General features: G+C 39.5%; 1 protein-coding gene across 2 annotated transcripts in view; it reads right to left on the bottom strand.

Moving 5' to 3' along the window:
• RORB (RAR related orphan receptor B) overlaps window positions 1-12,760 on the bottom strand; it is a 194,834-nt gene that overhangs the window by 35,416 nt on the left and 146,658 nt on the right. For both annotated transcript variants that reach the window (XM_042453994.1, XM_042453995.1), the window contains exon 4: window positions 10,164-10,565. In XM_042453994.1, coding sequence (XP_042309928.1) covers window positions 10,164-10,565 — 402 coding nt within the window. The remainder of the gene's footprint in view (window positions 1-10,163; window positions 10,566-12,760) is intronic.

The raw sequence follows: 12,760 nt of genomic DNA, 5'->3' as shown, positions 1-12,760 counted from the left end.
CCAAAGGTGTTGCTGCAAGGAGCCTTGGTTGCCTAATGTGATCCTAGTAAGTTTCCCCCATCTTTACATAGGCTAGGTCCATACATGTTAGTTTGGGCTAATTCTGTCTAAAGCAGTGCTTCTCAGCCTTTGGTTGTTCAGATAGTTTAGACTTCAGCTCCCAGAATCAATTGTCATTGACCAAGATGGCAGGGGCTTCTGAGAGTTGAAGTACAAAGCAGTTAGAAGATCAAAGGCTGAGAACCCCAGATCAAGAATGAAGGCAATTTTTATTTTTTCAAAATTCATTTTTGGAATGTGGGATTTTAGTATATAACTTCAATATTATGGCCGAGTATAGTCAACCAGAATAATTTAACATGTCTACCAAAATTAAGTCCTATCGGGTTCAGTGGGGATTACTCCTTGTCAAGACTGCAGAGGATTACAGGTTAAAGATACATAGATTACATAGGTCAAAAACACATTGCAGGAATAATCCAGTTTGAGACCGCTTTAACAGCTCTGTTTCAGTGTTAGGGAATCCTGGGAACTGTAGTTTTGTGAGACATGTAGCCTTTTCTGTCAGAGAGCTCTGGGGCCACAATAAGATGTGATGTTTTCAAAGAAAAATTTAAAAACAGTAAAAAAACCCATAAACAAAACCCCGAGGCTTATCCCACTGATACATTCTCTTCTGCCGCATTCCAGGGTTTTAAAGGGATGCAGGTGAATGCCTCAGCCCATTTCTGCCAAAAAGCAGACATTTGGGGAGCAGTGATCTCATCCCACCTTAGGGTGTCACTCAGTGTGGTCTGTCTTGTGGGTGATCAAATATCCAGAACTACTGTTTTAGAAGAACCATTAAGGAATGGTTTTAAAGAATAACAAAAAATGATTATTGTTAAATTGCATGGCTATCCTGTGCTAAACCCCTTTCAGATCTTCAGATTTTTGCAGATGTGGACCCTGCCTTTAACTCAATCACCCTCCTCCTTCACCCTAATAGTAGTCTTGTAGATATCTTAATATGGTATTTGTTTCATTTTATCTTCTGCTGTTCAGTTTTTCTCTCACTCTAAAAGGCAGAATTCTATAATGAGATTTCTGTTCTTCCTTAATTTCGTATCAGCATAGTCCCCTACCCTTGTACTGTGATGCATCACAGAACCATGAGAACAGTTTTTATAGGTGATGATAAACTGCCAAGTACTAAACACTATATATATATATATATATAATATGTTGGTTATCAAATATCAAATAACTGCAGCTATCAAACATCAAAACTCATATTTTAGGTGCCCTCAGGTGTCAGATACCAAAGAAGACTGCATGCCAAATGAGAAGTTCCAAAAATCTAACACTATAGCCTGCCTGTTGTTAAATATTGTTGGATAAAAGAGTATTTTAAAAGGTAAACACTGTGGTGAAAATGTTCTAATTCTCCAATGATATTTATCCTCTTTGAAACCTTTAGTGGCAATCCCAAGGGATTCATTAGACTTGAAAGAACAACTCGCGAATTCTACTAGGGCAGTTTTTTTGAAAAACAAACTCTTGAAAACACACACACAAGTACATGTGTGAGGTGTGTACATACACCTCCCTTTGGATCATTGCCAGCTAAACATACTGTTGAATTTGTTGAGTTAACCCACTTGACTTTTTAATCTATTTATATGTGTTTTTATTACATTAGTGACAGCGTACCACACTGGAGCAAGGCTAATTATCTTGGCCGCTTCCCAGAAACATTTCTCATAAGAAAATTTCCTCTCTTCTCCCCAAATCCTTTGCCCTCAAAATTATGCAGCATAAACAAAACAGGGGGGGGCATCTCACTGTAGGCAGATGGCTGCTTCCACTCCCACTCGAAACACTCACTGTCATGTAAACAAAAAGGAGGATATTTGAAAGGCTTTGGCATTTATGTAAATTGATTAAACCTCAATTAGGAACACTGCCAAGGGCCATCATTTGTCAATTTTATAGTGACCTTATTAAAAGATCCGTGTTGTGACATATGATGAACTGGATTAATTTATAGCTGGGATGTGTAGCTTTGAATTACTCTGCATTGTTTACTACTAACTTTGTTTTTACTCATTCAAGAGTGTTCCATTACTATGTTAGCTGCCATTGACTCCTTTTTCTTTTTTCCTGCATTCTAAAGCGTACAGTTTCTTCTCTCCATGTACCACTATTGATCTCAACAGAGCCTCTCTCTTTATCTCCCTCCTCTTCAGCCCATAGTGCTCTCACTTGCCTCTTTGAATGGCATAGTTTCTATTCCCTCTTTCTTTCTACATCAACACACATCAGCCAGCTCTTAACTATGTAGCATCTACATGAGCGGCTATACTGATTCAAAAGTAAACTTTTGTAAGTCTGATCCAGATTAGGATGACTGCACATGAGTTTAAACACCCACCCACCACAATTCAGTTTTTCTTCTTCTTCTTAGATCCTGTTGCTGAATCTCTCCATATCCCATGTACCCTCTTTTCTTTCTACCCCTCACTGCACTCTTTCTGATCAGTGTCTTACCAAAGGTCTGTCTATCTAACTATCTGTAATCCTCCTCTTTTTTCCCTGCTCCCCAAAATCAATCTTAATCCCATTGCTCAATGCACCATTTCCCTCTTCTATTTCTGCTCTTTCCCATTCTGCTCTTCTTTCTACTCAGCACTGACACTGAGGACAACAGCACCCAAGCTTTAGTTTCTTCCTGAAATTCACTCTCTAGACTATGGTACCACAATGGTTGGGCAGCGCTCCACAACACATTCCTGACTCCACCACAGGAAATACAATGTAGATGTAGGAAGGGTGTTTTTATTCCATTTGTACATCCAGATAGAAAGTGTGGGTGTAATGGGAAAAGGTAGATTGCACTGGCAGGCCCTGCCCTCACCTATATACACCCAGACCCTAGGCAGCATTAAGCAACCTTGTTTTCTTTCCAGCACCACATGTACATTCACAGGTGGTCTTTATTGTTACACTTTGAACAAATATTGAACAAACATAGATAAACACCAGCATCTGCCACTCATACACATGTTCATATATTCAAGATTAGATATGTGAACAGGGCTCCAGATAGTGCCAAAAAAAAAATCTCAGAATGAATCTGAAACAAAGCGTTTTATACTTTGCCCAGGGCCTTCAAAGAGGTGTTGGAAAAACTACAGTTTGCCCTTGCTCCTTACAGTGTTGGACTCTGTTATATTTTACAGACATATTTTATGGATTTCTAGTGTTTGGTGATGTCTTGTTTCTACTATATTCTTAAATGGCAATTTGTGCAGCTCTTTTAAAACTTAAGCCCATACTTTGCAAAGAGCAGGAGAAATCTGGATTGGGTACAGGATGCCATGAATGGATATGAGATACCTCCTGCTTGGGCATGGAGGTACACAATAAAATCCATGTTTAAAAGTTTTCATCCTGCACCTAGTCCAGGAGGAAAGAATGGGAAAAGGCAGTGTGATAAAGTCCTTAATTCTTTCAGATATAAAGTCCTTAATTTTTTCAGATATTTTTCTCCTTCTACTCTAATATGCCTGTCAGTTGGAGAAATATTTAAAGTGTTTGCAATAAACTGTGTGGCTCCCTGTAGACTCCTTCATGTTGATTGTCTATGATTTCAGCTGATAGTGTACCATTGACTATTGTGAACCTGTTCTATACAATCCACATGGACCTTCTGCTGAGTGGAACAGAGTTAGTCTGTTACTGTTTGGCTATGATTCTGGTGTAGGAATGTTGCAGATTTTCTAATCCTCAGTAAAAAGTGATATTTTGACAGATTAAAACACCCTGGCTGAGATTTTACGTCATCATTAGCTCCATCATTATAGTTACATCTAATGATGCCCTCAACCTATTTGCAGCCTGGCAAAATCTCAACTAAAATATCTCCGAGGCACTGGAGATCAGGATGCTGGGCAATGATATCCACAGTGCGACTTTAGTCATGAGGTTCCTTTGAGAGACCCCATGGAGTCCTGCCAAAACTGCTTATCTCAAGGCATCCTGAAATTGTAGTGCATAATGTATGTTGTTTCCTAGCACTCCAGACTAAACCTTTCAGTCAGGGCACTGCCAGAATGTGACAGCAGGTTTGGGAATCATGTTTGACCATTCATGACTGTAAATAAGAATCATCAGCAGTTATGATAGTGCAGCTCCAGCTTACAAGCTGACTTTAAACCCTTCCTTTTCACACTTATAAACACTTCCTTCAAAATATTGCTCCAGAAATATGAGTCTTGAATAACACACCACAACAATGCACTATATGGGGGGAGGGGATTACAGTTTTCCATGTACAAAAACTGGATTTCTTTGTGCAATTTTTTTTACGCAAAAAAGTTTCAAAATGCCCCAAATCTCCTCACTTCATATTCAAAAGGTTCAAAATCTCTCATAATCTTGCTTGGTAGGGAAAAAAACCTTTGAAATTATTATTTTTGCATATGGGAAAAAATAAGTAAAAAAATTACATTGTGTTCTTGAGAAGATGATGCTACTATCATTTTTCCCACCGCACACTTCATGTGGTTGTATTAATAGGGCCAGAATGGAAGGTTTGGTTCAGTTTTCCCAATCCCATGGATTCAGGGCAGTGGGAAACCCTCTCTAATATAAGGAAGGGGATAGACACTGAGGTGGAGGGAGACAAAAAATCTTTAACTATCTCATTCTTCATTGTCTACTTTAATGTTATGTAAATAATCTGCGGTCATTATTTTAATTTTCTTAGCTGTAGACTATAGCAAAGCCCTTGATTGTGTTGATCATGAAAAACTATGGATTGCTGTTAATGAAATAGGTGTACCATGGCATTTGATTATCTTAATGCGTAACCTGTACTGAGGACAAGAAGCTACTATAAGGACAGAATATCAAAAAATGCATTGGTTTCCAATGGGCACGGGGGTCAGGCAAGGCTGCACTTTATCACCTTATCTGCTTAACGTGTATGCTGACTGTATCATAAGCAAAACAGGATTAGACTCTGAGGAAGGAGATATGAAAATTGGAGGAAGGAACATCAATGATTTAAGATGTGCAAGTGGCACCATACTACTAGCAGCAAATGGCACACTTGGAATGACTACTGAAGAAAGTAAAGAAAGAACGTGCATTTACAGTTTAACATTACAAAAACAAAAATAATGATATATGTACATGTGATGTCTAATTTTTGCAAAATGTGAGCATTCAATGGAAAAAAGTTAAAAAGTGAAACCAGATTTTCAAAATCTTTACATACAAAGGTTTAGTCTATGGCATGTAATTATGTGCACACTAAATTGAGGATAATTCTCATTGTACTAAGGACACTCACGAAGTGGGACTCAAAACAGCTGCCTTTACTAAACTGGGTTTGGTGTAGGCATGTGGGAGGAGTTCTTTTTCAAATTTTACTTCACCCTGTATAATATGGTTTACAGTTTCAAGAAACAACAGTCTTAGGCACAATTTCAAAATAACTGAGCATGATTAGAAATGTTTAAATAGATACTTGTTCCTGGAAAGTACCATTGCCAACAACCTCTGTGACTATAGTAATAATGATATTACTCACTAGATGGCAACATTGTACCATATAAATATTGTTGAAAAGCATACAAGGCATTTTTGAAGGCAGACTGAGGTAATTAAATATCCTCTGAGAGGGATCTTCACAATTCGTGGTGGGCAAGAAAGATAAAAGGATACAGTGTCAGAAGGGGTCCCTAGATGAATCAGTTTGTATGTGGAAAAGAAGTCTAGGTTGAGAGTAATTGCATAAGGATGTATCTTTTGTAGCTAATTGAACAACACATAGGCCTGTTACAGACAGCCAAAATAAAGCTGCTTCGAGTCACTTTGGAGGTATAGTATTTCAATGATACATGCGTCCTAAGCGTCCAAAAGCCGCACCAAAGCCACGCTCCAGTCCTAAGGACTGGAGTGCAGCTTTGGTGAAGCTTCCAGACTCTTAGGACTCATGCATCACTGAAATACCATACCTCCAAAGTGACTCGAAGCAGCTTTATTTTGGCTGTCTGTAACAGGCCATAGTAAATAAACTGAAATTCAGGGCAGCTGCTGCCTTGAGTAAATTCTGTAGCGGAGCATTTAACTAGAACTGAAGAACCATCTCTGTGCTACCAACATAAACTGGTTAAAATGGTCATGCTCCCCTTGAGGGAATTCAGCTCTGGGAACAGGATGTGAGTGTGTTAATACAGCATTTTCAGCATTCAAGCAATTCCTGATAGGAAACAGTTGCCATACCAATTCAAATCAGCATGAAAATAGTGCATTTCAATATACATTGAAAATAGAAAACAAACAGACAGCAACCTCTCACATTTCTTTTTTAAAAAACACTAATTACCACTGAATGCAACTCAGAACTTTTGCATTTGGAGAGTTTGTGATTTCTTTGCAAATAAACAATTGTAGGAAGAGAGAAAGAACAAAAAGAAATTTCTAGTTAGAGGGAAAAAAAACCTTTTCTATAGTTATGACAGGTAACAGAGCTAAGAGATATTTGGTAGGTGCAGCAGACTTTTTTCAGAGGGGGCTGTCAGTTTTTTAAAAATCAGTGGCACCCATTAAACAAAATAAGTCACAGAATTCCTCATTTGTTCAGGATCTGGCAATGCTATGCATAGTGACTACAGCAAGTTTCTGTTGGGGAGCATGCTTTAAAAGGCACACCAGTAATCTCCAGAGAGCTAAGCATTAAAGACTTTTATATGTAGCTTTAAAGCAAAAGGAAGCATTCAGATTTGCAAAGATCTGAGCACTATGATCCCAGCCTGGAAAATATGGTTTGAACATTTTCAGCATGAGGTTTGAACATTTCCATCCACTCCTAATTACTGTTTCAACTTCTGTTCATAACTGTTTTAAGGCCTAAAACCAATTCTAGTCTTAACTAAAGTAGACTCATTGGATCAGTTGCTGAACAGCATGTCAGTGCTCAGGTAAATCCCATTTATTCATTAGGTCTGATATAATTGGAATGGAGGAGGCACAAAGTTCCAAGAAAATATGGTGGATATCTCTTTATTCCATCAGATAAGAACAGTCTCTTCTTAGCAGAGATTCCTGCAGTGGCCTTATGGGGGTATCTCCAACATCTCTAAGAGAGCAGTGAGCTAATATAATGAGTAGGAGACAATGGAAACAATACATATAAAAGAACTATATAAAAGAGGTATTAGGATGACAAATTCATTTGAGGAAACCTCCAATTTTAATAGATAAAGTGGAAGTTGCACTCAGTACACTTGGGAGAAATAAATCACCAGGAACAGATGGCATACCAATAGAACTGCTCCAGTCTTCAGAGACCGAATCTACTCTATTTTTAATTAAAACCTTTCAACAAATATGGAAGACAAAACAATACCCCACAGGTTGGAAAGGCTCAATATACATTAAAATATCTAAGAAAGGGGATAACAGAGATTTCACTAACCATAGCCCCATTGCATTAATTTCCCATGCAAGCAAAATGATGCTCAAAATTCTACAACAAAGAGTTACACCATGTATGGAGTGAGAACTGTCAGGTGTCCAAGTTGGGTTTAGGAAAGGAAGAGACACTAGGGATCATATTGCAAGCACACATTGGTTAATAGAATGCACCAAAGAATTTCAAAAGAAAATCAGTTTGTATTTTATATACTATAGCAAAGCCTTTGCTTGTATAGCTCATGAAAAACTAGGGTTTCATTCTTAAAGAAATGGGTGAGCCACAACATTAGATTGTCTTGATGTGTAACCTACACTCAGGGAAAGCGAGTATGAAGAAATGAAATGGTATCCAATCCAAGGGGGTCAAGCAAGGCAACATTTTGTCACCCTATCTATTTAACATGTATGATGAACATATCATATGTAAAGCAGGATTAGAATCAGAGGAAGGAAGTGTGAAAATTGGAAGAAGTAACATCAGCAATTTAAGATATGCTGATGACACCATACTACTAGCAGAAAATAGCAAACACTTGAAACAATTAATGAGGAATGTTAAGCCACAATGTACAACATCCACTGACACCTGAAGAATGATTAGCAATATCCTAGAGCAAATCAAGCCTGAACTCTCCCTATAAGCCAAGATAACTAAACTGAGACTGTCATACTTGGGCCATATTGTGAGAAGACATGACTCACTGCTTGCTTAGGTAGAAGGCAGTGGGAATAGAGAAAGACCACCTTATTTCATTAAACAAGTAAGACAAGAGGCAGCGAGATAGAAGTGGCTTTCTGTTTACCTTTCCACATGCCTTCAAAGCACTTCCATTCTATTTCTGATGGAGACAATCATAAAAGAATGGCTTTTGTTGCACTGGAAAAAATTGTTCTGAATCTGCAATTTGAAGGTTTCTCATTGATAGCTGAGTTGACGCCACAGTTGACTTGATGGAAGTTAACAATGGTCCAAAACACATGGGCCAAACAATGCAGATTCTGGCCATGTTCAGGCCATGGCGCTCAGATGACGCATTCCCCGAACACAGCCGGAAGGTGCGCTGACATTGCACCATCTAGGAAGAATTGGGCCAAGAAAGAACAGAAAGAATCTGCTCCTTTTGGTGGCCCAGTTCAGGACTGTGGTGGTAATCCAGATTGGGGTTGGGTGCATGCGGTTGCCACGGTCCTGGCGCAAATAGAGCCAGTGCGGTCTCACCATTGCCCTTTTGGCCTGTGTTTCAGGCTAATAACAAAAATATTTCCCTATATGTAGTTTTAAGAAAAAGATAGAAGTCTCCTGTTTTATCCCCTTTTTGTTTCTGAGAATCTCCAAACAATTACTTGCAGTTATATTTCTTAGACTAAAGGATTAAATAAATTCGGAAGATGAAGAGCAGTTCAAAATATCTGATAAACTTGTACAGAGTATCAGTACACTGGTTGAGAACATACCCTCCAACATTTCACAGACCAAAACTGTAACATGTGTGGTCAAGCAAGGTCAGAGAGTAATGAAGATGGGGGAGACAATTAAGGAGGAAAAAAAGACAGTCTAGGAGTGGCTGCAGCAGTTGGCTTTTGCCTGAGTCTATAAAGAATGGCAGATTTTGCTACCTCCTCTCCTCTTCTTGCTGAATTGAGTGCAACCTACTTTTATACTTTGAACTCAGTTTGCAGCAATTGGAAGTAAGCTAAGAACAAAAGCAGGCAGAAAGAGAAAATGGGACATTTTAAAAGCAGATGAAGAAGACGGACAATGGAAGATTAACTGCCTTGAAAGATAAGACAGCTAGAGGATATGTGAAAGTGAAGATTAATAACTACTAGTACCATGGAAACATTGCTTGCTATGAGAGCATGATTTCTCTTGCTGTGTGAAATGTATTAATAAGGTTACATTGCCAGTTATCAAAATTATTGCTGAGTGTAGTTTTTGTGGGTTTTTTGGGCTATGTGGCCATGCTCTAGAAGAGTTTCTTCCTGACGTTTCACCAGCATCTGTGGCTGGCATGTTCAGAGACTGCTTGTCTTTTTCCAGGCAAGCAGTCCCTGAAGATGCCAGCCACAGATGCTGGTAAAACGTCAGGAAGAAACTCTTCTAGAACCTGGCCACATAGCCCAAAAAAGCCCACAAAAAACTATGGATGCCGGCCATGAAAGCCTTCAACTTCATATTGTTGAATGAATGATACCCAACACATGAAACCAAATTTTCCAAATACTACAGTCAGCATGAATCCACCTCTTCCAGATCCTAAATGTACCGTAGCTTTGATGGCAGAAATCCAGAGGAAGATCACAAGTGAAATTATGCACTGTAATTAATTTCAGACCCAGTTCTATTAATGATCCACCTTCAGAGCTCTTTGTTGACAAGAATGTGTATGGTTGTCAAAAAGATCATTAAACTCTCCTGATAATGAGCTCATTTGATATATGCTCTCTATTTAGTAATTATCACTTGATTGATTCATCAGTGGCTTTAGTTTTTCAGCTTCATAAACAGATCATGAATTGCTTCATTTAAGAAATGTAAACATTTTAGAATTCTGTTAAATGAACTGAATTCACAACAAACCCCATCAGAGATATCTAGAGAAGAAGCCCACTCTAAAGGAAGCCTCATGGATCAAAACATGTACATATCAATATTGTGAAAATTAAGTTGAACATTAAAGGTAGTATTTTCTTACCTATTTCCGTCATGGTTATCCCTGGAGCTAATTGTCCATTGTTGCAAGAACTATAGGTAAACAAGTTTGGTACAGAAGTGAGGTCATAAATAGGTTCCTGTTTTATCTGTTTGATTCCAGTCATGTCCAAGCCAGATTGATCTGGGGAGGGTTGGGCAGAATCCACATTATAATAACCCTCAGACTTCGGCAGGTCAATGACATGCCCATTTGAGTAAGTGCCACCAGTTTCATTGTTCAGGTTGTTCAACCCATTGCTGATACTGCTGCTGTAGACACGAGCCAAGGCTTCGGCCTCGCCGCTCTGCTGCTGTCGCTGTTCTTGCAGTCGCTGTTGATGCTTCTGTACCTCGGCATACAGGCTGTCCCTCTGCTTTTTGGACATTCTTCCAAATTTTACAGCTGCAACAAACAAAAACTGGCATTACTGACTTGTGTGTTTCACATCCTGCAACATCTCACAGATGAATACCAGGACACATCTGGCTGAGCAACTGCAGGATGTGGTCAAGAGGCAAAAGTTATTAATGAGGGAAATCAGACATAGTAGGAGAGGTTACAGCAGTCTGCTTTTGCCTGAGTCTACAGGGAAGGACAGAATTTCCCCAACTCTCCCCCCCCCCCCCCCCGAATTAGGTTAATGCAAACATCTTTTGCACTTTGAATTCAGTTACACTTTGAAATAAGCTGAGGACAAAGGGGAAATGTGGGAGGAGGAGAAAGACTGGGACATTTTAAAAACAGCTGAGGACGGAAGATAAATTGGGATGGCCACTGCCAAACTGGGGCAGCTGAAGTGTATATTTTTATGTTTTTTAAAAGGTCAGTTAAGCTCTGTATATAGGATATGGGGGGGGGGGTGCTCAAAGAGGTTAGTGCATTCATCTTTACAACTTTGTGAGACAACTTCTTAGCTGATGGTACCATGATTTTCAGTGGGAAGAAAGCATGAGGGAAGGGTTAGCACTCTACTTTCCATAAGATGTGGTCCCACTATTAGATGCATAAGACTAGAGATGACATGTCCAAGACTCTTCAGAAAGTTTATGACATCTGATACTATTAACTAAAACACACAAGTTATTTTTTCTTTGTTTAAATATGATAGAAATATCTATGCTTTTAATCAAAGATGTCAAACCCCTCTCCCTTTATATGCCATAAGAGTTCTACTTGTTATGTGCTAAAAGCATAGATTTGCTCTCTCCCTTCCAAGCATAGAAACTCTATATTCTAGAATTTGGCTACCATGTTACTTTTCAGAGTGACTTTAAGATTATTTTCTGCAGTTCGACTCTATAGAAATTAGAGACAGTCCACTTCATGCATTTGAGAGAGTAGACCAAGTCTATGAAAGCATATGCTACAATTCTTTCACACTCAAAGGTGCTACAAGATCCCTTTGCATACTAGACTCTGTATAGTGATTCCTTTGAAAGAGAATTCAGAACCTGCAACTGAGCCAGAATGCAGCAGCCAGAATGGTAATTTGGGGGGTGCAATTCTGTATTTATATTATACTGGTTACCAGACCCAGTAACTGTGCTGTTTTTTACATTTAGAGCCCCAAATATTCTGGGTTCAGGAGAATCCATTATGTTTCCCTTTGGACCTTGGGGCTGTTCACACTACATTATAAACTGGTTTGCAAACCAGTTTAAAAAGGGGCTATCCACACTTGTACTGGTTTTTCTTTACCTGAATTCAGGGTGGGGGGTGGGTGGCACAAATCCCCATTAACCTGATTTTTCCAAGACTGGGGTTTCCCCCCGTTTCCCCCCTCCAAAACACCAGGTTTTATCAGGGTACCGCCAATGGAAACTTCCTCCCAATCCCAGTCAGGGCATCCAGGAGGGAGGCATTAATGTGCAGGGGGCAGATCATGCCCATTGCTTTGCTCTCTCCATGCCAGCCAAGTGCCATTGTTTTTCTATCTCAGCACTTGATTGCAGGAGTGAAAAAAGCAGCTCCAGAAGTGCAGTGGATTCAAACTTCCTACACTTTGGAAAGTGGTCTCTTTAAAGTACAGCCCCACTGTTTTTCTTTTCTGCCCATCAGTCCCCTTATCTGCACCAATGTCTGAATCCCAGCCCAGAGCTCACTAAAGCCAGGGAGAGGGTTTTCCTGGGAACATCATTAGACTTTTTTTTAAAAAAAAAATATGACAGCTTATGCACATATTTGTTATTGCATGGCCACAGTAGACTGCACCTTTAAATATTCTCATCATCAGTATGACAAAGGTGTGCATGATTTGCTTGACAGTGGGGCTGTGGGTTAGGGGTCATTTTTTCCTCTTTCCCAAAAAATAAAACTACAACAGTTAATGGCCCTTTCCAGGTGGGCCAAAAAGCATGTACTGAGTACGTGCTAGGGTTGCCTGGGAGTGTGCTTTTCAGATGCTCCCTAACCCTAGTATGTACTCAGTACATCAAAATGGCGGCACCCTGTCTACACGGGCACCGCCATTTTGATGCGACGGACGCGTAGCGGCATCATGAGTGTGCGGCGTCACACTTGTGGTGTCACAAGTGTGCCATTTGCGCACTTGGGCATCGCAAGCACGATGCAAAAAGAACCTGCTTTTTGCGGGTTCT

This window comes from Sceloporus undulatus, chromosome 2 (genome assembly GCF_019175285.1).
Source record: "Sceloporus undulatus isolate JIND9_A2432 ecotype Alabama chromosome 2, SceUnd_v1.1, whole genome shotgun sequence".
NCBI lineage: Eukaryota > Metazoa > Chordata > Lepidosauria > Squamata > Phrynosomatidae > Sceloporus > Sceloporus undulatus.
The sequence above is the reverse complement of the archived record's forward strand: the minus strand, read 5'-3'. Positions and strand labels throughout refer to the sequence as shown.